Source organism: Grammomys surdaster, unplaced genomic scaffold (genome assembly GCF_004785775.1).
Source record: "Grammomys surdaster isolate TR1022 unplaced genomic scaffold, NIH_TR_1.0 126531, whole genome shotgun sequence".
In the NCBI taxonomy this organism is placed as follows: domain Eukaryota; kingdom Metazoa; phylum Chordata; class Mammalia; order Rodentia; family Muridae; genus Grammomys; species Grammomys surdaster.
The window spans coordinates 10,224,339-10,252,097 of record NW_021621323.1 but is presented as its reverse complement, the minus strand read 5'-3'; the positions used below and the strand labels follow the sequence as shown (position 1 = coordinate 10,252,097).

At 43.8% G+C, this 27,759-nt stretch overlaps 1 protein-coding gene across 1 annotated transcript in view; it reads left to right on the top strand.

The window, feature by feature from the left end:
* The window catches only part of Papss1 (3'-phosphoadenosine 5'-phosphosulfate synthase 1), a 72,430-nt gene extending 45,672 nt beyond the window's left edge, over positions 1–26,758 (top strand). Inside the window, exons 10-12 of the mRNA XM_028760394.1 lie at positions 4,678–4,946; positions 14,555–14,784; positions 26,056–26,758. Of these exons, the coding sequence (XP_028616227.1) occupies positions 4,678–4,946; positions 14,555–14,784; positions 26,056–26,194 (638 nt within the window). The 3' untranslated portion in view covers positions 26,195–26,758. The remainder of the gene's footprint in view (positions 1–4,677; positions 4,947–14,554; positions 14,785–26,055) is intronic.
* The last annotated feature ends 1,001 nt before the right edge of the window (positions 26,759–27,759 follow it).

The following is a 27,759-nucleotide window of genomic DNA, read 5'->3' as shown; positions in this document are numbered from 1 at the left end:
ACTTCAAAACTGTCAGATGTCTAGTGTTCAAATTCTAGTATTTTCTTTAAAACAAGTAACTCTTTCTTCAGTTCATCTTAAATGTAATAAGCTCTACAAATTGTGATTTGTGTCTGTCTCTCCTGTCTTAGTTTTCTGCTTTGCTTTAAATTTTTTTTATTATTTTTAAGTATATATATTTCTTATTAATTATTTCATTTATTTACCATTTCAGATGTTGTCCCTCTTCCCAGTACTCCCTCCATGAACCCCCCACCCTGTCCCTATCCCCTTTGCCTCTAAGAGGGTGCTTTCCCGCCCACCCATCCAGTCCTATCTCACCCCTCCAGCATCCCCCTTCTCTGGGGCATCAAGCCTCCTCAGGACCAAGCGCATCCCCTCCCACTGTGTCCAGACAAGGCAGTCCTCTGTTACATATGTAGTGGGAGCCAAAGACTGGCCCATGTGTGCTCTTTGGTTGGTGGCTTAGTCCCTGGGAGTTCTGAGGTATCTGGTTAGTTGATACTGTTGTTCTTCCTATGGGGTTGCAATCCTCTTCAGCTCCTTCAGTCCTTCCTCTAACTCTTCCATAGGGGTCCCCACCTCAGTCCAATGGTTGGCTGTAAGTATCTGTATCTGTCTCAGTCAGCTGCTGGTAGAGTCTTTCAGAGGACAGCCATGCCAGGCTCCTGTCTGCAAGCACAACATGGCATCAGTGGTAGTATCAGGGTTTGGTGTTTGCCCGTGGGATGGATTCCAAGTTAGGGCGATCTCTGCATGGCCTTTCCTTCAGTTTCTTCTCCATTTTTGTCCCTGCATTTCCTTTAGACAGGAACAATTCGGGGTCAAAAATTTTTAGATGGGTGGGTAGCCCCATTCATTAACTGGGAGCCATGCCTATCTACTGGAGGTGCTCTCTTCAGGTTCCATCTCCCTACTATTGGATGTCTCAACTAAGGTCATCCCTATTGGGTCCTGGGAGCCTCTCTCATCCCTGGTGTCTGTCACTTTGTAGTGGTTCTATTCCCCATCTTCCACCCCACACTGCCGCATATTTCCATTCATTCTCCTAGCCTTCTCTCCTGTCTCCCCCATACCTGAACCTGCCCCTCTTTTTCCCTTTTCCTTTCCTCTTCCACCTAGGTCCCTCCTTCCCTCTGCCTCCAGTGATTATTTTGTTCCCCCTGCTAGGTGCAATTGAACCATCCTCACTTGAGCCTTCCTTCTTGTTAAGCTTTACATGGTCTGTGAGTTATATCATGGGTATGCTGAACTTTTTAATTTTAAAATAATTGAAAAGTTATAGAAATATTCCAAGGTTAAAATTCTTATACATTTTAACTCAGATTTCATATTATTGACATCTTTCTGTTGTTGTTTTTATGTCATCTTTGTCTCTGGGCGTGGCTTTCAGACACAAAGGTCTTATTGTCCAACAAGTAAAGGCAGTCTTTAGCCTGCCTGTGCTGGGCTCATCACCTCAGAACAGTACCATTGGTACAGTCCTCCTGGCTCTGAGTTCTACCCAAAGGATGCAGTTTTCCTTCCTAGTGAGATCCTTAAAAATAGTCTGTGTATGAGTGTTTTGTTGTGTGTATATAAGAGTACCATATGTGTGCCTGGTGCCTCTAGAGTCCAGAGGTACCTGGAGTTAAGGATGATTGTGAGCTGCCCTGTGGGTACTGGGAACTGAACCCTGGTTCTCTGACAGACCAGCCAGTGCCTTTAACCATCGTAGCCATCTCTCCAGTTTCTCGTCTCCCAGTGGGGTCCTTTATTATGGTGAGAATGTCAGCAGTTCATTCTCTAACTTGCTGTCCCTTCTGATCCAGAGTCCAGGGTAGGTGTCTTTAGTTTCCTTCAGTTTGGAACATTTAGACTTTCAGAACTTGGAAGTTTTACAGAGTGCGCGTCACATCATTTTCGTTATGACTCAGTGTGGCTCATTACCCATTTCTTCATGACTGCCGTCATCACACGTTTCTGTCAAGAATGCCGAAGGACACAAGCAGCATTGTTTGCATTGCTAGCATGTGGCTTACAGTTCTCACCTATCCTTATGATGAGTGAGGTTAGCCTTACCAAAAATATTAGTCTTTATCACTTTTCTCATGTGAGTTTGAACTATTTTGTACAATTCCTCACAAGTATTTGGAGGAGAGGTGTTCAGGATATATAACTACTCCATTGTTATCATACTTTTGCCTGCCTTTTAAAATTCTCTATGTGTTGGCAGCTGAGACCAGGGCCTTGCTATGCTAGGCAAGCACTGTAACCCTGAGCAACACCCACCCCCGGTGCTGCCTGGGGTGCTGCCTAGCTTGCCTCAAATACTGCCGAATGGTGGCACTCTGATTCTTGATCCTCTGGTCCTGCCTCTGTAGACCTAGCTCACCCTGGATAAAAAGTACTCAGGAGTAAAATTGTGTCTTTACTGAGAACATGCAGACGCTATTATCACTGTTCCCTAAACCATATGGCATACTGCATGCCCAGAGCACTGATGTTTTGCTCTCCATTGGGAGTGACTTGAAGACACTGTAAAGAATGCAGAAGCATGTGCTTATGTTGACTACAAATAGGATGCCATTGCATATAAGGAGCTACAGCATCCTGTGGTTTGGTACTCGAGGGGCATCTTGGAATCAATTCTCCCCGTATCTCAGGGGCTGGTTACATTCTCCCCCATCTCTCTCCCTCTCTCTTTCTGATTTATACACTCATATACATATCTGTGTATCTGTGTTGCTGTACTAGAAACCATAGAAATACACTAACACTTTTAATTCTAGCCCACACCATGTAATCTGTTCGGTCTTTTTCTATTCTGTATGTAGGTCTTCCTTTTATGGTGAAAACCTTTGTCAGTTCCCCACTGTTTAGTGGCTTGTCTGCACTATGTCCTTTTATGTTAAATTGTCCAGGCAAACAGGCTGCCTTCTCAGCCATGGACCTGTTGCCTCTAATATCAGCTAGTCTGTGTTTCCCTAACTTCTGGCAGGCCCCCAGGTGTAGTAACTCAGACCAGTCTAATAGTACAGGTTACTCAGAGGAAGGCCAAGGAAGAGCAGCCAGGGAAGAACACTCAATGGTGAGAGTCAGGCTAGAGCCACGTTTGAGCAGTACCTCCCTAAGTGAAGAGAGATGCCTGTGCTCCTGCAGTCGGCAGCCTTCAGTGCTCTAAGATCCGAGTCTAATTAAGTTAGGAAGTAAAAATGCCTCTTGGTCTGAGGTGAGCTTTAAAGCTCGGAGATGGTTAGGATCCTGTATGTCCCTATGTAAAAACAGAATTTCCAACGTACTTTAAAAGGTAACAGCAGTGATCAGTTCTGGACCACTCCTCCAAGCTGAACAGTGTTAAGTGCTCATATGCTTCAATCAAGACTTTTCCGTACCTTGTACCCAAGGACACATCGCATCCTTTTTGGATTAGAAAACAAAAGCCTGCTGATGTTTGAAAAGTAATTTGAGAATGCCTAAGGATAATGATAATATTCCAAACATTAAATATTAAAAGATATGCCATGACAACCCCCCCACACCCCCAATTTTAGTCATTTGTGACAGTTCTCTGTGCTTCTGTCATGGCGAGAGAGGGATCAGAATTGGAAGTAGATCGAAGATGATGTCCATTGTGAGAGGTGTTATTGGAGAAGTGAATCAGCAGTTATTACTCTTAAAAATGACCTGCATTTGGTACCCAGCATCCACGTCAGGCAGCCTACAGCTGCTTGTAACTCCAGCTCCGGGGGATCCTACACCTCTGGTCTCCAAGGGCACCTGCACTCATGTGCATATACTCTACGCAGGCGTACACAACTGCACATAATTAAAAATAATAAAGGTAAATCTTTTATTATTTTTAATAAAAGCAAAAATGAATAACAGTAAAAAAATACTGAGTGTCTGAGTCCAGCCATCATGGTGGGGTGATGGAGCAGGTGTCCAGAGAATGGTAAACACAGGGCTCATATGCCACAGTTGTTTCCCTGTTCTGTGAAATTACTCCATATCCCAAAGAACCCTGGCTTCTGACACGAGGTCCCCTGGTAGCCACACATGGAGGAGTGCAACTGGGATTGTAAGCAGACAGTGGCTAATCCATTCGATTCATCTTGTAGCTTTCACCATTTGAATAATAGCAGTGGTCCCCGTAAGTGAGAGTGTTGCTGGTATATTGCAATCCTGAGTCCAGAGTCAGAAGACAACTGAGTGGCTCTGTTCTCAGAGTAATCTGCATACATGTGGGTAGCAAGTGAAAAGGGAAGCCGTAGCTCTCTTCATAAGCTGTCTCTTTTTATAAAGCCCTTGAAAATGAGTAACCCAACTCAGGTCTTTAGGGCCATTGGAGGATTTGATGGGTCATTGACACACTGACTTTGACTTTACACCTGTTGAAAGCAGTTGAATATTAGGACTGAAAGAAAGCCCGACAGTTGTCATTTCCCCTGAATGCAGGAGTAACCACCCTGAGTCTGTGGCACCCGGATCACATGGCCTCCGGTGAGCAAGGGCTGTTTTTACTGAATTGTAGTGTATGTCAGCTGTCTTGGAATGAGCAGTCACCAGTCCATGGCTTTACCCATTTGTGATTCTCAGCTCGTGTGTTTGTTACTTGTGAGCATCAGCCAGGAAAAACTGGCTTGTCCCATGCAGGGTGATGCTGGAAAGCCCTAACTCTGGAAATTCTCTTTTCAGATGCTGTCTTTGCATTTCAGTTGCGCAACCCAGTGCACAATGGACATGCTCTGTTAATGCAGGACACCCACAAGCAGCTTCTGGAGAGGGGCTATCGGCGCCCTGTCCTCCTCCTCCACCCTCTCGGTGGCTGGACGAAGGATGATGATGTCCCTTTGATGTGGCGTATGAAGCAGCATGCTGCAGTACTGGAGGAGGGTATCCTGAATCCTGAAACAACAGTGGTGGCCATTTTTCCATCTCCTATGATGTATGCTGGGCCAACTGAGGTAGGCTGCTCTTAAGATACCACTGTAGTACTAAAACCATTCTTGTGAACACTGTATTATCACCAACTGACCTATTGACTGTTCCCTGATGCCCGGATGTGTTCCAAACATTCAGCATTGCTGAGTTCTCATTCTCCTGTGTTTACACTAACAGTGTGTTAGCATATGGTTGTTTTGTATCCATGAGCCCAGGTCCAGATACAGTTATAACACCGATGTTGTTCTTTTAACAGAGGCCCGGAGCAGTGTGATTTTTGCTTTTTCTAAAATTTTCAAGAGCTAAAGGGACTTTAGGGTACAAGCCAGCTGTTTTCTTTTTTTTTTGTTTGGTTTTTTGTTTTTTTCAAGACAGGGTTTCTCTGTGTAGTCCTGGCTGTCCTGGAACTCACTCTGTAGACCAGGCTAGCCTCGAACTCAGAAATCCACCTGCCTCTGCCTCCCAAGTGCTGGGATTAAAGGCGTGCGCCACCACTGCCCGACAAGCAAGCTGTTTTCATTGTACAAATACCTGAACTAATTACTCATAAACAGAAGAGGTTTTGGCTCATGGTTTGAGTGCTTCAGTATGTAACTGGTTGGTCTTGTTGCTTCTGGGCCTGTGGTAAAATAGCACATCATGGTGGGATGGAATGGCAGAACAGAGTGTTTGCACTGTGGCCTGACAAAGGGAGTGGAAGGGGCCAGGGTCCCAGTATTTCCCTGAAGGTCAGGACCCTTATGCCCTCCCTTCCTCTTAAAGGTCTCACTACTGCCCAGTAGTTCCACACTAGTTATGAAGGAAGGATAACTTTCAAGGACCAAATAATTGTTTCACCTCTGATCTCAAAGAATTTCATGTACATGTATCCATCTGAATGTGAAATGCATTCAATATTTTAGAAAGGTATCCAGCAGGACATTAAATTCTTAAAGGGTTTACTTTTAACTTTGTGTCTCTATGTATGTCAGTTGAGGTTGTGTGTATGCATATGAGTACAGGTGTCTGTGGAAGAGGCCAGAGGTACTGGATTCACTCTCCGGAGCTGAAAGTACAGGCATTAGTTGGTCACCCAACATGGGTACTGGGAACTGAGCTTGAGACTTTTAACTCTTCTGGAAGAGCAGTACTGGATCTGAACTCCTGAGCCTTCTCTCCAGCTCCCAGGAGGCCATCTTCATTTGGAGCATGACTGAATCAAGAAGTAAATTTGCTTCTTGATATGGGGACAGGGTTTTGGAATTCTCCCCATGGTCAAATAGAATGTTTGAGATCTTTTTGTATCCATATGTAAAGAAGATGAAAATTATGTTTCAGTTTCAAGGTAGAGTAGAGTAGATTTTCAAAATATATTTGCTGAATGAGTTAATAAATCAACTGACCTCAGAGGTGGTGGGTGGCAACTTCCCAGGCAGTCTTTTGTATTTTCAAGGTAAAAATGGCCTGCACATTATCACGGCACTTACAGTTTTCTGAGAGGCAAACTCTTTTTTAAAAAGATCTAAGTAGTTTTAGTGATACAAACATCTGAAAAGATAGTCTAAGACCTTTGACTATTTGGGATGGAGCCTAAGAATCTTTATTGGAGCTCAGTTTATTGGGTTGAACTCTCTGTTACCACTTTACACAAGGAAAGCAGCGAACAAGTCAGGAGTCGAGGAGATAAAAACAGCTGGCTCTTCTTTTAGTGAATCCATGTTCACTAATGTGTTGAAATGTTGTGTGTGGTAAGCGTCCCATGATGCTCCTCCTTCTGTTGGAGTAAGGTGTTGGGTAGAGTTGGCCCCCGAGGGCCCTGGGTGTTGGCCATATCTCCATGACTTCGGTTTAGTTCTTGCATTTCCCACATTGTTTCGTAGTACCTCTAGCTGGGACCTCCTCTAGAGGTGGTGGAACCTGGGAGAATCAAGCTGATAAAGAGGTGGACTAAAGTCTCATGCAACAGCCAACTTTACTCAGACCCCCAGACAGTTAATACTCTGAGGGGTAAGAGAGGTCACACAAATAAAGCTCTCATTAAGTTCAAGATGTATTCAATCACAAGGACCAGCTGCTTGTGACAAGAACAGGTTTTTCCACAGAGGCATATAAAGGATATTTAAAACATTTAATTGAATAACAGCAGCAAGCAATAATAAATAATCTGAAATATACTCACTCCTATCCACTACACCGGGGAGGTGCACGAAACACATTCCAAGAACAATTCCATGTTTTGAAGAAACTGAGGTCACAAGATATCTGTGGAGTCTCACAGAATTCTCTTTACAAGACTCCATTTCTGGACTGTGTTCCAACAGTATTGATGACATGAGCCTCATCATTTAAGCAAGTCATTTGATCTGAGGTTGTCTAGAATGGTACGACATTGTCTAGTTGGGGAATGACCCAAATGAGGTTAGGCCAGTGTGCTGGCTAGTTTTCTGTCAACTAGTTTCTGTCACATTGTAGTCATTTGGGAAGAGGGAACCTTGATTAAGAAAATATCTCTACCAGATTGGCCTGTGGACAAACCTGTGGGGCATTTTCTTGACTGATGATCGATGTGGAAGGACCTAGCTCACTATTGGCTGTTGGTCCTGTGTGTAATAAGAAAGTAGTATGAACAAGCCTCAGTAAGGCCTCTGTATCAGTTCCTGTCTCCAGGTTCCTGCCATGAGTTCTTGGCCTAGCTTTCCTGAGTGATGGACTGCCAGCTGTGTAAGCCCATATCTTCCCAAGATACAGTGTTTATCACAGCAATAGAAGCCATAACTGTAACAGGCAGGAGTAGGTATATGAGCAATGACCTCATTAAATTCCATCCAAGAAAATGAGCCTCTTGTTTTGGGACCTGTCTTGTTCGCTCTGTGATTCTTATGTTTGAAGGTGGGGTTGATAGGAGATTTTATTCAGTACGTTAACTAAAAATGCTTTAAACAAAAACCAAGGATAGGAGGATTTGTAATGAAATAGGCTGTGATAACAATCAGAAGAGCCTTCCTTGAGTTAGACAGGGTTTTGGGATCATGGACTCATGTATCCCAGGCTGGCCTTAAACACAAGATGTAGCTAAAGCTATCTTTGAGTTCCTGGTATTCCTGCCAGTACCTTCAGAGTATGGGAGTACTGGGATTGCAAGCCTGCTACACCATGCCTAGCTTTTGACTGGAAAGATCTTATGCCTTAGGTTCTGTCAGTTGTGCTTCTGAAGGAAGATGAGGAAGTGAGAGTAAGGGCTAGAGAGATGTCTTGAAGATGTGTCTGGATCCCAGCACATACTTAAAAAAATGGGCACTGGATGGTTCTACATGTGACAGTAACCTAGGCGCCATGGAGGGTGGAGACAGGAGGATTGCTGTAGCTTGCTAGATGCCAGCCTAGCTCTAGATTCAGTACAAGATGTCATAAAGGAATAGGACAGAGAATGATAGCGCAGACCATCCAACATCCTTCTCTGCATTCTGTGTGCCCATGAGCTTCTCCCTTCCCTCATCATAGATACACACAGCCACTCACATAGGCATACAGACACACAGACATAACACACAGACATGCAGACATATAGATTAAGTGGATTGGTCTGATGGTGCTTGTATTCTAATGTAAAGTACTTGTTCCTCAAGATGTGGGTGCTCCCAATGAGCAGATCATGTACTCAAAGTGATGCCATGTGAACCTTCTCCCCAATTTAACTGATCAGTGAAAGCCTGTGATTGGGCAGTGGAGGGAGTAGCATGGCATTGGAGGCTCAAGTAAGGGGCTTTCAGGTAGAGAGACTGGAGAAGAAGATTAAGGAGGAAGAAGCCGCCATGGACCAGATCCACATGACAAGTAACAAGGGACCTATAGCTGGAAAATAAGTTAGTATAGACCTAGGTCTGCCTAATCTAGGATTATGACTTTAAATAAAATACCTGGGTTGTGAGTCTTTTATACGGGCTCATTAGGATAGCAAATTCCTAACACACACACACACACACACACACACACACTCACACACACACACACACGCGCACACACGCATACACACACACACACACACACACACACACACACACACACAGAGTAAACACACAAAACAAAGAACAGTGAAGATACCTAAGGTCTTTCCTCTTTGCAAGGCACAGTTGCATAGTTGAGCAGTTGGTGGTGAATTCATCCCTTCACCCATACTGAGTTCGTGGCTGAGACATCCCTTACAAAGAGATTAGCATAAGGAGAGCACACATATTTACCAAATTCAAGTCTTCCATGACACGAAAGCCTTTATAAATAAAGACCCAAGGAAGGCTGGATATTGTCTGTGCAGGTTGAGTGGAAGGAAGGGAATATGATTGGCTACTGCTAGGCCTGGGGACTTAGAAAGGCCTGCTGTTTACGTTCCTCTCTGTCCCCTTCTCTTCAGAGAAAGGAACATTTCTTTCTTCTATGTCAAGAGAGCCTTACCGCCAACTTTAGGGCAGGTCAGCTGGACTTGAAGCTTCTTTGAGGAAGAAGGAAGGAGGAGAGAAGTACGCCCTTCTTGGTTCTGGTGCTCTCAGGTGGTGAGATTTTGCAATGGCCTGTCCTGAACCGGCTCTGGCTCACTTACTGGCTCTGGTCACTACCCATAAGAACAAATCTAGTGAACATAGTGATGATGCAGGGCTGTACTGAGGGCTGCAGCCTGAATCCGAACCAGTTTGGCACCAGCTTCCTTTGTAATCTGTTAGACATCTGAGCTGGGTGTATGTGCACGTGAGTGTTTGTTTGAAGGATGTACAGTAAGATTAAGTATTCTATATTCTGTCTGTACATTTTCTAATTTGTCTTATTTTAATTTCATATTGAACTATACATAGGAAAAAAGGAGACATTTTGTAGGTATTCGTTTAAGCTAAATTTTCCAGAATAAACCTTAGTACACACCTAGCATCCAGAAGCTCTTGCTCCTCTTCCTGCTGAGCTGTACCTGTCCTTCCCACAGGAGTCTCTGCTCTCCCTTCCTGTGAGGTCCTGGTTCCTCACGTTGAAGGTTGTGTGCCCTGGATACCAAGTGTCGAGCAAGAGAGTTCAGGAGATCCATGAGAGCCCTTGCTGTCACCCTTGGAAGGAAAGAGAAAGGAAAGAGAAGGAAGGCAGACAGGCAGGGCACAGGGAGAAGTCCAGTCTCTGGTGTTAAGTATATTAACTAACTGGACTCTTGAGCCACCACTCTAGGTAAGGATAACCCATGTAGATAGTTTGCATAGCTTGCTCAGAACCACACAGTGGTGAGTGATGGAGATGGAGTCTGAACCTCTGTACCCCAGAGGATTCTGGGAGATCCTTCAGAGATGCCCTGAGTTGCATAGAAACAGGCATCAGCCATATTGACTAGTCATTGGCTGCCAAAGAAGATGCCTTCTTTGGACCTGCTGCTCTCTACAGCAGGGTTGTTTCTGAAGACATCTGGCAGCTACGGGGTGCCTGTTGGCTGCGCTCTCAGGACTGAATGCTTACTCCACTTTCCTAAGTGACCTGCGCTGCCACAGTAACAGAATCTGATGAGATGGCCTTTTACGTGTGGCTTCTCTCACTTTACTTCCCCTGGCTCACTATAGTCAGTGGTAGACTGCTCACTCTCAGTCTGTGGTGTGTGACTTCCTGTAACACTGTTGAGCATTTTTTGGGCTCTGTTCCATCTGATTTTTGCTGTGAACTGTGTGGTGATATAGATTTCAGTACCTGTCTTTTGTGAGTCTCTGTTGGTTACTGTTGAGTAGAATAGCTGGATAGGAATGTGTATTTGGTCATAGGAGAGGTCTCCAAGCCCTTTCTAATACAGATGTGCCAATTCACAACGCCAGCATTGTGTATCCTCACCAGCTCTGGGTTGTCTGGCTTGTTAGCCACTATGGCCCTCTGATCCTAACTCTTTAGCCATATTCTCTGTAATACTGCTGTTTCTTAACCCATCTTAAGGATCTTCGTGTTGGATCAATTTCACTAAAGAAGGAATAGAAATTGATTATAAATGACCGTAGTTCTAGGTAGTGATTAAGAAATAAGATGTCTTAGCCTACTGAAAATTTTGTTATGTGTATGGGTGTTTTGCCTGCATGTGTGTATGTCTATCACATGTGTGCTTGACGTCCATGGAGGTCAGAAGAGGGTGTCAGAGCCTCTGGAACTGGAGTAACCAGCGATTGTGAGTTAATCTGGGTGCTATGGCAGAGCAGCCGTTGGTCTTAAACATGGAGCCATCTCTCCAACCCCTAGTAGCTCATTTTTACTGAGCTCTCACTGTATATACCAGATGATTTGCATATGTTGTTTGTTTCATTTTTTGGTTGTTTTTTGAATTGCATATGTTAACTTAGCTATTATAAGGACACTAAGAGAGCAGGTACTGTTATTATCTGTTTACAGAGGAGACCCATTACAGAGGCTAAACAGTTGCTATAAGTCAGTAGAGCAGGTAGTAAGCCATGGAGATGGAAATTGCACCCTAGTGATCTGGTCCCAAAGCCCTGCATTGCAGTCTGGTCTCTGGTATTGTTTAACATTACAGTAGTTGAAAACCACAACTGGGTATGTTTTGAAAGGGGACTGGAAATACATTCATAGACGTTTTAAAATAATGAGTTGACATGGCTCTGGCATACGTATCTTAGAGATGGAGTTTCCTATTGAATAGTTTTCATATCTGCTTGTCATAGTCCAGAGCGGGAGTTTGTGCTTTCTTTGTATAATCTGTATTCGGATGCTTTCTAAGATTGGGATATCATCCTCATATTATTAATGGTACATGCCTGTGGGTTTTGTTGTGTTCTTAGACAGTATCTCACTATGCACCTTTGGCTTAGCTTGGGACTCCCTATGTTCCTATAGCATCCAGGCTGGCCTTGAACCCAGAGATGTGTCTGTCTTTGCCTCCACAGTGCTGAGATTAAAGGTGTGTGCCACCACGCCTGACCCTTCTGTGTTTGTGTTACTGGTTTTATACGGACTAACTAGGGTAACTGTAAATCGTACATCTCACTATCTGGCTGATACCAATATGTAAAAGCGTGTCTTATTGGCTGCCTGAAAAAGAGTAATGACTTTGCTGCAGGCTCTCACCATCCGTATCCTGACTCTACATAAAAGTGCTGCCTCTTAAGAGTGATTCATAAATCTGTGTTAAAACCTTAGAGCTTGGAATATGGCAGAGAGCCTGGGATGACTTGCCATTCATAGGCTTCACGTCAGAACGTAGCCCTTGGCCTGATTCAAAATGCCCTTGGTGTCTAACTATAGAATGCTAATAATACAAAGAAAGTAGAAATAACATCTTTGCGTGTCTGAGTACGAGTCACACACTGAACTGTGGCTCTGCGTGCATTATGTAACCCAAGGACTTTATCCTAATTCTACCCATGAGGTTCCAGAGAGTGTGTAACACAGCTGAGGTGTGTCAGAGAAACCCAGAGCTGAGCAGTAGTTAAGGTAGTGAAGTCAAATTGTACCCAGAAACATTGCAGTAGCAAAAAGGCCTCAGTGTAGAACCGAACTCCACTCTGAATATAGCCTTCCCATTGGGGATTTATGGATGGGGGGCACAGTGCAGTCAGTGGACATATTACTGAGAAGAAACAGAAGTGAGGAACTAGTGAGGTTAGCAGACCTCCAGTAGGCCAGGACACACAGATGCCACCTTGAGTGGCTAGAGGACCTAAAAGGTGCATGGGGTATGCAATCAGCAGATGTTTTTTTCTATACAGCTGGAAGACCAAGGCTAGCAGGCTCAAGGGCAGCTGGCCAGAGTTAGGCCAGCTTTAAATCCAGCAAGACTCACAGCTGATGCCCACCGGCCTCTATGGCCTTTGTGACTATGTGGCCTGCCCCTTGGGCTTCATGCTCTTTATACAAGAGCACACTGCTGCCAGAGGTCTCAGAGTAGCCCTCCCCTGATGGTGGGTGGGAGGGTAAAGATGTCAGGCTCTGTGATGCATATTCAAGGCTTGGTGTTCTGGGCACCTGAGTCCACCCCTAGGTCTCTGGCTGAGTGTGGGCAGTGAATAGAGATGCATGATTGAATCAGCATGTTCCAGGTTTTGTTCCTGAGCAAGGGGCAGTTTTAACTTTTCAGCCTTTGATGAATAAACTAAAAGTTGTAGCAGTTGTTAATATTTTAAGTAGTTAAATGTTTCAATGTTTATGACCTGGCACGATTTAAGCGGCTTATGAAAATCGACCCATTCTTCTTGGTCTCTTCTTCCCCTTTCTTTTTGAGGTAAGGTCTTGCTGTGTAGCCCAGGCTACTGTGTAACTCACCGTGTAGCCTAGGCTATACAGTCCTTTTTTCCCTGCCTCCCGAATTTGGATTCTAAGAGTGCCGCCATGCCTGGTTCCATCACGCCTTTCCCTGTAGTGCTTCCCTTATGTGCTTGGCTTATTTACAGCCCTTAATTGAAGACTTTTCTTACAATATTAATAATAAAAAACCTCTCGTTTTTCTAGTTTTTCCAGTGACATCAGGAACAAAGCTGCCAATAAGACGTATTTGCCAAATTGTCATAATAAAATACAAACAGTGATTCTCCTTTAATCGTTCTCTGGGTTATTTAGAAGGCATTGGTACCAGATTTGTTTCCTTAGCACAGATGCACTTCAGAACAATGAGCAGCTGGTAAGGCTGTGCGGTTATCAACAGGATGTTCCTCATTTTCCAGTCTATAAAAATTTAATGGCTTGGTTCTGAAATTCCATCCTAGGAATGGAGTGGGAGCCGTGAGGGGAAGTATTTACTTTCAAATGCTTAAAATGGTGTGAATATATAATTTTATCTATATGAATAATTAGTTGGCAAATTGAAAATCAGTTTTTCTCTTGTCATTAAATACTAAATTTCCTCTCCTACGGATAATTTTGCTTTCCAAGATATGTTATGTAAAAGTGTCAAAAAAAGAAAAAGGATGGATTTGAGACTATGTAACTGACAGCCATATTCTGAGCATATGAAGCTGTAATGAGGATTACCATTTAGGTTTTTCCCTTGGGGAGGGGGAGGGTAATGCATTGTTGGAGATGGGGACTTCTCTCTGTCAGCAATGTTATTCTCCAGTTGTTAAATGACTCTGTGTTAGAAACAGATTCTACGTAAGGGAGCAGAGACATGTAAACGGGGGCAGTTGGAACACACGGCTGTGTGGATTCTTGTGTATTTCCTTAATTAGGTCGTATTTTACACCAGTATCTGGCAGCCAGTACAGTGTCCACTGGGACCTGAACCTGCCCTATTACTCCTTCAAAAGGCCCCACATCCTCACTTCTGTCCAAGGCTCAGCCTCTATCCTGACTTGCAGATTGGGGTTTGAGCTCTGTGAATAGCTTATGTGTATGTAAAATCTTACACACAGATGTATGCGCATCCTTATATCTCATAAGCAAGTAATCCATAAATATATGCACATATATATTCATGCCCAGCTATGATTTTGGCTCGAGGGCCTGGTTTTAATTCGAGCTCCCCAAGAAGATACGGTAAATTCGTTGGGGCTTCTGACTGTTAGGCAGTGATGACGTGAGACATACGTGGAGGTGCTGCTCAGTGGGGCAGCTGGCAGAGATACACATGCATTTATTCTCTATGGTTTCTCAGTAGTCATCAGAGCATAGTTTTCTAAGATGCAGACATCTATTCTAGGTCCAGTGGCACTGCAGGGCGCGGATGGTGGCCGGAGCCAATTTTTATATTGTTGGACGAGACCCTGCTGGCATGCCTCATCCGGAGACAGGGAAGGACCTCTATGAGCCAACCCATGGTGCCAAAGTGCTGACGATGGCCCCCGGCCTGATTACCTTGGAAATCGTTCCCTTCCGAGTTGCAGCTTACAACAAGAAGAAGAAGCGGATGGACTACTATGACTCTGAGCAGTAAGTTTGACCCTTCCCCAACCAACCGAAGCTTGGCTGCCTGAGCTGGTTCTAGGGTTCAACACGTTGTCTGGTCTTTATAACTTCTCATGGGGGGCTTTGTTGGAGCCATCTCAGGAAAAGTTACATCAAGGAAGCTAACTCTCATTGGCCTAGAGTTAGAAGTGAAAGTAAACACTGGTCTCAGCTGGATGTGGCAGTGCATACACTTTCTCATCTCAGCATTTGGGAGGCAGAGGCAGCTCCCTGAGTTTGAGGCCAGCCTGTTACACATAGTGAGTTCCAGGTCAGGGAAGCAAGCAAACAAGCAAGCAGCCCCCTCCCCACCCCTACCTCCCCATATAAATACATACATACATACATACATACACACACACACACACACACACATACACATACATACATACATACTTATGCATACATACTGGATCTAGTTTCAGTAAATCTAATTTCAGAGTTGGTGCTTTGGGGGACTTTGTTGTATGGTCCCCAGGGGCATGTTCATATTTATATGTTTGCATGGTTGCTAGCAACTTTCAGAATCCGTGATTGGAGGTCCAGACCTTGTTGCAGAAGATCTTATTCCCAGCTTATCAGAAGGGTGAGGCAGTAGGATCACAAGGTTAGGAATAGCCTAGGAAAAGTGGGGCGATCCTCTCTCAGAATAAAAAGCTGAAGGGCTGGGATATAGTTCAATGATAGTTTCTTAGCACACATGAGGCCTCGGTTTTAGTTTTTAGTACAGCCAATATGTACATTGATACATATGTATGTACATACCTACATATATGCATCATGGTAATATTAAGTAGGTGTCTGATCTTTTGGATGGATAGAACTGTAACCATTCCTGTCTGTGGATGATGTCTGTGTAAGCTTAAAGTAGCAGTGTAAAGCTAAGTTCCAGGGTCTAGTCCTGTCTTAGCCACATGACCTGAATTCATTTTTCCCTGCAATTCCTGGGATACTTGGTCAGTAGAATGGGGCCAGAAAACAAGGTACTTCTTCCTACTTCTTTCTATGGTTCTTCAACATGATCTTAACAGCAAGTTGGTTATTCAAGACAGGATCTCACTACATAGCCCCAGCTGGCCTGCTACTCACTGTGTAGATCAGGCAGGCCTCGAACTCGGGATCCTTCTGCCTCTACCTCCTGAGTGCTGGGATAAAAGGTTCACGCCATCGGCTGATGTTTGTATGTAACTTACACATGTGAATGTTGTTGATAGCCTCTTAGTGTCCCTTTTTAGTATAAGTTACAATTCATAGTCAACAAGTAAAACCAGTAGTTTACATAGAGTATAATCAGTTTTAATTTATGTCTTATCAATTTTAGCTTCACTGACAGCGCTAATTGAAAGTTGACACTGGCTTAGACACACCCATTCTGAGTACCCCCTTTCCCATGGGTTTCTACATGGGCTTCATATTTAGGAATAATGTAGACCCTGACCCTATGTCCTCATTTACTGTGACCCATTTTGCCACAGAGGAGACAGAAAAGGAAAAAGAAATCTTGTGAAAAGTTAAGACAACACTCTCTTATTTCTAAAAGGCATATAAGCACACATTCTCAATCCAGCACTCGGAAGGGAGAGACAGGAGGCCCAGTGGTTCAGGGTCGGCCTTACTGCATAGAGAATTGGGGACCAGCCTGGGCTACATGAAACTCCATCTCAAGAAGTTAAAGATAAATAAGTAGTAAATGGTTTACTCTTGGCACAAAATTGCGTTCCTAACCATGTGGGCTTGTTTTTTAACCTTAAAGATGCCCATGTGTCTGTGTATGCATATACACATCTGTACATGGACATACATGTATGTATGCAGAATTGCACCATCACATAGTACAGCTCTAAGGAGATAGCATAGAGTCTTCTAAAAGAAGAATATTAAAGAGGATGTTATCAGTTGTGATAAACTGTGTTACCTCAAAAGGCAATGGAAGTCTAAGTAGAAATGAGAGGAAAGTGAAAGTTTGGGCACAGCCCTGCTCTTTTGGGTTAAATTTATGTAATGCACCATCAGAGAGCCCTGCTTAATCTATGGGGTGACCTGCCTGTCAGCAGTCCTTTATAAGGGTCTCAAGCTCCTGAAGGGGAAGGGCCTCCTTGTAGACTCGTAAGGCACATGGTGCTAGAGGCAGGTACGTTTTGCTTTTTACCCCAAGTCTAGTTTGTTTAGTTTGTGTACAGTATTCCAGAACTTCATTTCATGAGAACTGTGGTGAGCTTTGCTTAGTGAGTTATGTAGTGGCAAGGATGAGCTAGGAGAGAGAAACAGAACCATTCTGCCAGCCTATATGCTTTAACTTAGCATAGTTTCCATGTTGTGGCATTAAGAAGATTGACACGGGCCTAGGGAGACAGATCATGGTTAGAGACGCTTGCCGTGCAAACATGAAGAGTGGTATTTGATCCCCAGCCCCTGGGGGGAAGGGGCTCCCTGTGCGGTGGGGCTGCACCTGTAGCTCAACGTTTTCACAGCAGGCAGCTGCTCTTGCAGAGGACTCAACTGTGGTTCTTAGCACCCACAGCAGGTGACTTGTAACAGTCTATACCTCCAGCTTCAGGGGACATCTGACACCTACACACATACAGATACACATGCGTAATTACAAATAAATCATTAAAAGAAAAACAAAACCCTGGCACGGTGGTATGTACATAGGCAGGTCCCTTGTGTTCCCTGACCAGCTTAGCCTTTTCTAATCAGTCATCCCAGGCCAGCAAGAGTCCTCATCTCGGTAAGCAAGGTGGATGGCTTCTGAGGAATGATACCAGAGCTTGACCTCTGGCCTCTGCAGCCAGGTACACACCCACACACATCTGCACTTGCAGCTGTATACATATGAGCCCCTCCCCCTACACACACACACACACACACACATGCACACACGCACACTCTCTCACTCACACACACACATACACACGCATGCACACATGCATGCTCTCTCTCTCTGTCACACACACACACACACACTCATACACACACTTGTACACAGAGAAAACCAAGGACAATAAAAGCACATCCGTTCTTTTCCAGCTCATGGGCTGACATGTCATCCCCGTGGTCCCTCTGCGTGGTCACTGCTTTAATCACACACAGGACCCTCGAGCCCATCTGTGTGCAGTTGATTAATGTGCTGCTAAGGCCCCTGATAACTTTGATGTCTGACTGAATCTGTGTAGTACCGCTTTAAGTTTCTCTTTTAATCATTTAAAAGCTAAATAATTACATCAGTTCTCATAAGATTTTCCAGAGATGAATTCTATGTTAGTTGCATGAGTAGCTCATTTCCTTGGAATTTTTTTTTTTTGAGTTACCAAATCTTAATAAGTTAGCTTTAAAAATGCCTTAGTTTTAAATTTTTTTCTGTATTTGTGTTCAAATATAATTAAGCTGATGGGAATATGTTGGAAAGTGATTAAAATTTTGTGAGAAGGCGATCGACTTTGATGTGGTGAGAAAACAGTTATTAATTATGCACACATGAGCTCGTCCATGTTTGATTAATGGATGTTGCTCAGTGCCAGCTTTTATGTAATTAATGATTTTGTAGCTCTTGGTCTGATTGAATAGTGGTGTAGGACAAGGCTTGGGGAGGGAAATATCCTGAAGATTTCATGCAAGATAATTATTGATAAGTACTGTGATAAGAGTCATCTGTTTATGTTTAGGAAGTCAAGAAAACCGTGTTAGCTTTGGAAGGGGCTCAGAGACGTCTAGTTGTAGGATTTCAGTCCCCTTATGGATATTACCAGCTATTAGGGGATCGGGTTTTTGGCCTTATTTTCTCTTTCTCTCTTTTAAAGGGTAAATATGTGTATTCTGGTGGACAAAGCAGAATTATTTAGATTATAGAAATAGCACACTCTGTAGAAGGAGCGTACATGAGTACAAAGTGCCCACGGAGCTGAGTAAGTGAAGGATCAGAGGGCAAGTCTTCCTGGGCTGACATCATTGCATCTTGGCAGAGTTTGTTCCTGTTTGTAATGATAGAGTGCACTTTACCTGAAGGACTGCTAGAGAGAGAACACTCGGCCATTGAACTTGCTGTCTATAGAAGACACCCCCTTACCATCTAGAAGCACCCTTGCTATCTAGAAGCCACCCCTTAACCACCTAGATGAAAAACAGTTCGGTTTTGGGGATGATGGCTGTACCCATCCTTCAAGATGTCTTTCGATTTCTTTCCTTTGTTTACTTTTGGTGGCAAGCCCACCTAGTACGATGGCTTCTGAGCTATGACTCTTAAACCTGTGTGTCAGTGTTCCTCTGTTGCTAATTATCAGTTTTATATTGCTAAAATAATAATCTTTATACAAAACAACATGTGTAGCTGGTTAGATCAGAAAACCAGGTTGTTTGTCCTCTAGCCAGGCAGGGCTCTTCTGTGCCTTCTGTCTCTGGAGTCTCCTTCCCTGGTGATCCTTTCCAGAAGAATTCATTTTCCTGAAGATGTGGGATTGAAATCCCTGTCTTCTAGCTATTGGCTGAAGCTGGCACTTGCTCCTAGAAGGGACTTTAAGCCATTTCCTGTGGCTTCTCCATCTCAACATGTGGCCTTCTGCATCCCACACAAATCTCTCATGCCTCAGATCTCTCTCAATCCCACCCACTCCCCACTTTTCTGTTCTTTTTTCTTTTTTTGCTTCTAGCTGGGAGAATTCTTACATAATTAAAGTTTACCTGAGTAATTTTATGGTCAACTGACCAGCAATTTGCATTGCATTACCAATATACCCTTTGTGGTATTCTTACAGTGTGCTGCAGTATACTGTGCTAGTGCCACCATGGGGCAGAGGTCAGTAGGACCATCTCTAAATTCTGCCCACTACTGCACTAGTGTGAGATTCTTGCTTCCATTTTTGATATACATTCCCATGCTCAGAATAAACATTACTCCCATAACTTATCCAAATTCTAAATTTTGTTAGTTACTCATTTTTTTCCAGTCATGATGTTCACTGTTGATCATTAAGATTCACCTGGGAGCATGCCTATGGGAATGTCTGGTTTACATTAACTGAGCCCCAGCCTGCTTTCTTACAAAGCACATAGAGCCATCAGCCCAGGGATGGCACCATACACAGTGGGCTGTGCCGTTCCTGCTCCCAACAGTCACTAATTTAACAGATGGTCTACAGGCTTGATGTTATGGAGACATTTTCTTTTTCTTTTCTTTTTTTTTTTTTGTTATTTTGTTGTTGTTGTTGTTTTTTCGAGACAGGGTTTCTCTGTGTAGTCCTGGCTGTCCTGGAGCTCACTCTGTAGACCAGGTTGGCCTCGAACTCAGAAATCCACCTGCCTCTGCCTCCCAAGTGCTGGGATTAAAGACGTGCGCCACCACTGCCTGGCAATGGAGACATTTTCTTAATTGAGGGTCCCTCATCTCAGATGGCTTTAGGTTCTGTCAAGATGACATAAGTGTGGATGCAGTGGCTGCTTCAAGCTCTTGCTGCCTTGTCTTCCTGTCCCTGATGGACTGTACCTTGAATTATGAGCCCAAATGAACCCTTCCCTCCTTAGGTTGCATTGGTCAGGGTCTTGGATGACAGTAATAGGAAAAGAAACCAAGGCACCATTGCATAGCGCATTGAGGTCTCCTTTGTTTTACCCTGCCCTTCACCTTCACATGTGTCCTGGTGATTGAAGTATAGCTTGAATGCTTACCCTTTCCTGTTTGCTGCACAGTCCTTGCCATTCACAAGCCCTTCTGTCAGGATCCTGGGAGCCGACGTTTTCAGTCGTGCTCCAAGTACCTTGTGTTTATTGGCGGTGCTATTTTTCCTGTTAAGTTAGACTGTAGCTTTTTGTGGGTCTATCTGTTACCAGGATCTCTGACCACCCATGGCTCCTTAGTCTTTGTGGTCTCTGTAAAAGGAATTCAGAAGGGAGGACAGGTGGAGCTGGTGGCATAATGCACAAAGCGTTCTCAGTGGTGAGAGGGCACTGCCCAGAGGTGATTGTGTTTACCTACATGCTTAGGGAGGTTTTCTACAGTTTGCTAGAGTTTCTTGAACAGATGGCTTTCTTAGGGGCATTTTCCTGTTCAGGTAATTGACAAGGCCCATTTGGATTAACTCTTAAGAAAGAGGATATATGTATGTATGTATGTATGTATGTATGTATGTATGTATGTATGTATGAAAGCAGAAAGCTTCCTGTTAAACAGGAATGTTAAAATCTTCCTGGTAGTTCAAAAACTTAAGTCTCTTCACAGAGGCAGATGCAGCTAAGATCCTATTCTGTGGACTAAAAATTATGTGGCAGAGCAGATTAAAAATTTAAAAAGAAAAAAAAAAGCCAAAAAAGGAATCTGTAAATACAGCCAAGGCCCCCTGCTAGCAGTTCATGGAAGCTAAGGAGCTAGGGTGGAGAGTTGCCTTGGGGTGAGTACTTGGGAAGTCCTGCACTTCTCAGCAGTTTGGGATTGGAATGTTGAAGACTGCGTGAACTCAGGTGCTGGCTGGGCTGTAGTTCAGTAACATAGCACTTGGCTGGCAAGACTATCACTCTGCCTACAGCCCGCAGTACTGTAAAAATAAATAATAATAAATAAATAATGCCAATTAAAAGAGCGAGGCTCTAGATGGAAAACATATGTTAATAAATTTAGATTCAAGGGCGACATAGTGGCACAGGCCTTTGATCCTGGCACTCAGTTGGCAGAGGCATGTGGATATCTTTGAGTTTGAGACCAGTCTGGTCTCCATAGTTCTAGGACAGCCAGGGCTACATTGTGAAACCCTGTCTCAACACCTACCGCCCCCAAAAAGTTAGATTCAAAATAATTAAACTTAAAAGAACTCCATGTGTATGTGTGTGTGTCTGTGTGACTGGCTGTGGGTATGAGTGCAGGTGCACACATTTACTGCTGCACATGGAGAAGTCACAGGACGACCCCAGGCATCACACAGTCCTTGCCTTTCAGCCTTGTTTGAGACAGGGTCTGTTTGTTGATCTGGTTAGCACTGCTTCCAGGGAGTCTCCTGTCTGCTTCCCATCTTAGCACAGGAACACTGGGATTACAGATGTGGTCTACCATGGCTGGCATTATGTGGGATCTAGGAGTTCAAAATGAAGTCCTCACACGTGTCTGGCAAGCCCTTTACTCACTGAGCCACCTTCCCAGCCCCCTGATTAAACTTTTCATGTATTTCATTTAGTCTTTGGTTAGAAAATAATAAGAAAAAAATAATAAATAAAATTGTCATATATGATGCTGTCCAGTGCATTTTAGCCTCTGAAAGAAAGCCATTAATGTTTATCTGGTTTTGAAAAGATCATTTTAAATCATAGTCTTAAGAATGTTTAGTGTTTTGATGTGTTTATAAATGACATGCTTTCAAGTTGGATGAAAGATTAATTAGAATAAAAATTAGATCCACTTACAAGTCACCACCATTAGTTTTATTCTGTCAAGGGAGAAATTCCCTTTTGCTCTTCTGAATTGCTGATCATCTAATTTACATCCCGAAAATGCTGGTGAAAATGCTGGTGAATGTGACGCTCATTGACCCTACTCTTATCCGAGCGAATAGCTCATCCTTGTAGCTTTGCAGGCTGCAGATGTGGACTGAAGCACAGCAGATGGTTATGAAGATTTACAGCAAGTGGCCAGAAGTCATCGTGCCTCGAAGCCCTTCAAGCTGCTGGCCACATGTGGTTATTGTGTCAATGGTCCCATGGAGGCTGCTAGCTCACTCTACCCTCCCTGATGTCCCAGCCCTTCCCCTTTGTTTTTAAGAGTGAGCATTTTGTCTGTCTGTATGCTGTAGATTATAAAGGATCTGTAATCCAGTGGCTCTGAAAGGGGAAAAAAAGGCAAATGTACTTGGAATTTCTTCTTTCCAGGTCATGTGGAGGATTAACTTACTGGTATTATAAAAGGACCCAAATTAAACTACTCTGTAGTGAAAGGGAAGGGCCTTTTCTGTTTCTGGAAGATTCCCGATTACTCATAGGTAAAGTTTAGAGCTAACTTTAGATCATCCTAGAAATTTCCCAGATTCTATTTTATTAGAATTATTTCTATAAAACCATCCTATTGTGAAACTCTGATTTAATTATAGACAGTGACTCTTGGGTCAAGTCCCTGAGCCTGGCCTCTAATACAAAGCAAACTTATTCCATAACATCAATAGACAGGCTGGGATGAGGCCAGGGCAGTGTGCCAGGGTGGAGAGCCACCACTGTGTGGAAGCAGACTCCCATCTCCCGAGATGAAGAGATGCCCGCGACATGCAGGGCAGGTGGTGTGAAGTGGATTCAGGAAGAGGTACCCAGGCACCTTGGCTTAGAAATGCAATTTCAGAAGGAATGCAGGCAAGTCTGGATTTTGGACAGCTTAGCATTCTAGAAGGAGGAAAGGACTTTAATTAATCTGGCTTTCCCCTTCAATCACAAAGTTCAGGCAGAGTCTTCCAGGAGCAGCTTGCTTACTTATTTATAACCACCAAGAACCAGCAATTCTTGTGTATGACTTGGGCTCTCTTTCCTGGAAGTAAAACTTCAATTTTACATAGGCAGAAGCTGTTTCCTCAGGGAAGTTTTTTAGAGAACTGTATGCAGCCCTCTCGGAACAGAGACAATGCTTTGCTGCCCGATTCTCAGCTGCACTACAGTTTTCCCTCAGGTCATGGTGAGCTGGCTTAGGGCTCAGTGCTATTCTCTGGCTTGAAGGTGACTTGCAGCTGATTGTGCTGACAGATGCATTCCCACACCCGCACTGGTGGCCCTCAGAAGGCAGGGTGGCACCTCTTTGAGAGGGTGGGAACCATCATTTTCTAGCTCCCAATTGCTGTCCTGCCTGCCTTTTGCACTTAACTGTTGTTCATCCCCCTTGGAAAAGCCTTGTCCCAGAGCTTCTGCCGCATTCTCTTCTCCAGCTCCTGTGTTCCTGGCTGTGCCCCCTCCTTTCTTTCTTCTCCTTTCTTTCTGTTTTCCTGACATTTCTTCTGTCTGGATACTTGTTAAGTATCTACCTTCCTTTGGAACAGATCCCGCCTTTACCCCACATGGGTCATTTTGGTTGTTTGCCTCTTTCCTTCGTCATCATGGATCATTTCTTCTGAAGAAACTTCTGAAAAAAGTTCTGATTTGTGAATGTGAGTTGTGGTGGTTGCTTTGCCCTGGGCCTATCCATGGCTTTCGAACTTTAAGTCCTTGTCTCTGCTTGCCATTCTGGTTTTCTTTCCATCCGCTGGCAAGTGCTTTTCCTTAGCGCTGGGTCTTCCTTCTTTTGAATCCTTATTTTCTCAAATTCACTTTTCATTTTAGTATTGAAAGTATATAAATTTTGTTGCCAATATCTTTCAATTTACATAAGAAAGGAGAGATAAACTTTATATGTATTAGCCACAGTAGCCAATCCATTTAGAGGCCAAGTGTCCACGTGTATGAGTGTTTGGCCTTCATGTATGTCTATTGTGCACATGTCTGTTGTGCACAGAGGCCAGAAGAGGGTGTCAGATTCCCTGGAGCTGGTGATTCACAGTTATGGTTGTGAACCTCTATGCAGGTGCTAGGAATTGAATCTGGATTCTCTGCCAGGGCAGTCAATACTCTTAACCACTGAGCCATCTCTCTAGCCTCCAAGTTTACTTTTCCTATAAGACATTGAACACAAAGAACTGGGAGATGAACCCCACATTTAAGCAACTAGATGGTTTGTTTTTGATGCAGCATTTGGCTAATGCTTCTCTTTCATAGGACATCCTTGCTCATTTCCTATAGTCATTTAAAAAGTCCTCTGTCTAAGAAGGAGAGGTCTTAAAATATCGGATGCGGGTGCGGGTGTGTGTGTGTGTGTGTGTGTGTGTGTGCGCGCGCGCGCGCGCCTTCTATCTGTGAGGTAGTGCTGGAGAAGTGGAAGAGCACCTAGGCATGGCAAGTTCAAGGGGAGGCAGTGTCTTCTGGTAATGGTTAGAATGGAACTATGAAACATCCATACCAGTCTTCTTGAAATCCTTAAATGGATCAGAGCATTTGTATTCACATTCTCTGTGTTCCAGACCCAAACTTGCACATGCTCCAAAGGGGAGTACATTGCTCAGGGCCACTGTGTGGAGTTGGGTGTCTCAGTGATCTAACAACAGGTAGAAGTAGACATAGGACCAAGGGTCAGGTGGTCTTAGGAAAAGACAGTTGTGGTAAGGAGATGCCAGGTGGTGTCAGTGCTTAGAGGCTAATAGTAAGAATGCTGGCCAAGACCCCTATCCCTGTGAGCATTCTGGACATTTAGCACACACACCAGAACAGCAGAAGCCGCATGTGCAGTGTGATCACGAAGAAGGTTCGTCTTTTGTGTGTGGAGACTATTTCCAGTAAAGGACCGACTTAGAGCCCTTGTGTGTTGGTTGTTCCTGTGTGTGTTGTACGGTGTCCCAGAGGCATTTAGATTTTCAAATTAAAGCTTTCTAAAATGTCATGTCTGTGCTAGGCAGATTCAACCTTGTGTTTCTTAAGGATAAATAGTAAATGAATCCAGGATGAGAGAGAAGGCTCAGTGGTTACAAATACTTGCTGCCCTCCAGAGGGCCTGAGTTTGTTTCCCCGGCAACCACATCAACCACCTGTAGCTCTGATCCTATAGTGTTATCTTTGGGCTGCTGCAGACACAGCATGTATGTGGTGAATGTAGACATACACAGGTACTCACACATATACATTAAATACATAAATCTTAAAAGAAATGCAAATTCTAACAGCATTTCCCAGGGACTAGGGGAGAGGTGATTAAGACAGGAAGAAAGGGCCTGACCAAGAAAGGGCAACCAGAGGTTACCAGAGGGTTTCAGAACTGCCCTGTGACCTTGCAGTGGCAATTCCCTGAACCTGAGGAGGTGATTATCTGGGGCTGAATAGTTACTCAGAGAAAAGAGGACAGCCAGGGAGGCCTGAGAGTCATAGTGGCCCCTTTCTGGCCATTACCTCTCTGTGATAAACAGTACGCCATGCTGGGCAGGATGTCCCTGCGGGGAGGGATGAGGTACAGAGGACACAGAATCTTGCTGTGTTATTTTTTTTTACAATTTTTGTAAAACATTAATTGATCTCAATAATAATTTCAATTTGTGTTCATTCGTTTGTCCTAGCTCTAAAACTGAAGAATTGTGCTGTGGTTTAGCTCAGTGACAAATGAGACACATCACCTACCTTTTCTCACTGGTCTAGTAACCTAAGATAAACTGAAGGAACAAATTCCCCCTAAGTTTTACCGTAACTTTGTAAAACAGTGAAGTGACTGGCCCTTTTCTCTTTCAGCCACGAAGACTTCGAGTTTATTTCAGGAACAAGGATGCGCAAGCTGGCACGTGAAGGCCAGAAGCCTCCAGAGGGCTTCATGGCCCCCAAGGCCTGGAATGTGCTGGTAGAATACTACAAGTCCTTGGAGAAAGCCTAACCTGCTGAGCTCAGCACTCTGCCTGGGACGCATGGCTGAGTAACAGAGGGGACCACGCAGTCACCGACAGCCCTTCTCTGTGGTTGTCTGTCTGGACACACTTCCTGAAGTCAGGCCATTTCCCTCTGCGTGCATCAGTTTTGGTCTGCCTTTGAGTTCTGTTTCGAACTAGTGTAACACCACTCTGGTTCTAATGTATCTTTTCCACTTATTGTTAATATTCTTATAATACGATTTTAAATCTTCTCCTTTTTATATTGTATTTATGCTTCTGTCTTACGATTTTCCAAGCTGATTTATTAGTTATAACCAGTAATACACATCATCTGTCTTTTCATTCTTTAAGAGAGGGGGGAAAATCACTAAACATTAAAGTTGGCTAGACCTTGTTTGGGGAATTTTACAAATTTTACAAACTATCTGTAGCAATTAGGGTTTTTATTTTACATTAAAAATGTAAACTGTTGACTCTCTCCCTTGCAACCCTACATGTTGAGATATTCTTGCAATCTGTGTTAAGTACTGAATGAATGCCTTGATTCAATAAAATTAATTTTTAGCTTATTTATGTTTTGTGTGCGTATATCCCTTCACTGTGAAAAAAATTCAGTGTGAAGAATTTCTGGCAGAGATGGACTGTGAAAGCATCTTTAACTTCTAGGCTCTGGTACCCAGCTCCCAGTGCCTTGACCTTTGCTGAAGTTCTGTGTAGCCGGAACCTGTGCTCCATAATTACAAGTGGGAAAACTAAAAAAGGATTCTCAGTCCATCTGAAATCTCAGTTCTGCAACATACGTCTCCAATATTCTTAAACCCCAAGATTGGGATGGTAATGGAGTGTCACTGCTTTGAAAGCTGGAGCCACCGTGCAAGTCATAGCTGCTTGAAGTCAAGAAGGTTCGCTAGTGCTTTACCTGTTCCATCCCCGTGGGCAGACGTGGCCTTTGTTTGCTTTGATCATTCAGATTGTGGTTGTGAAGCAGACTAGGAGGAGAGCAAAACTGCTGGAAGCTTGAGAAGAGGAGCCCTTCACCCTGGAATCTGACTGAAGTCTTTTGCCAGCAAGAGAAGCAAGAATCCCAGCTCATGGGAAACTGCTGAAGAAGGCCTTCCCTCCTCACCTCAGACCTACAGTTTTACATGTAAAGGACTTGTACCAGAACCTTTACACAAACCTACTGGCTTCTGGTTTTACTTCATAAGATTATAATGCTGTCAAAGACACCTTCAGAGCCACTCTTTAATCCCACTTGTCAAAGAAAACAATGAGGGGAGTTTCAGTAGCCTTTTGAGGTGTATTTTGAGAGCCACCAAAACGGCCCCTCTGGTTTGTGCTAAGCTAATTAACAATGGCATCCCTTGTGCAGCCCATACCTACACTTTAGTACGTCCTGAATTCCCTGAGAGAAGTTCACATCCATGTATCTATCTGCCACTTTGTCTATGACAGAGGTTTCAAAGGGAAACAGCATAAAAATAATGTTCACATGCTTGTATGTATGTTCCAGATATTTAGGAGGCCAAGGCAGGTTTACAAGAGCAACAAATGAACATAAAATCAAAGC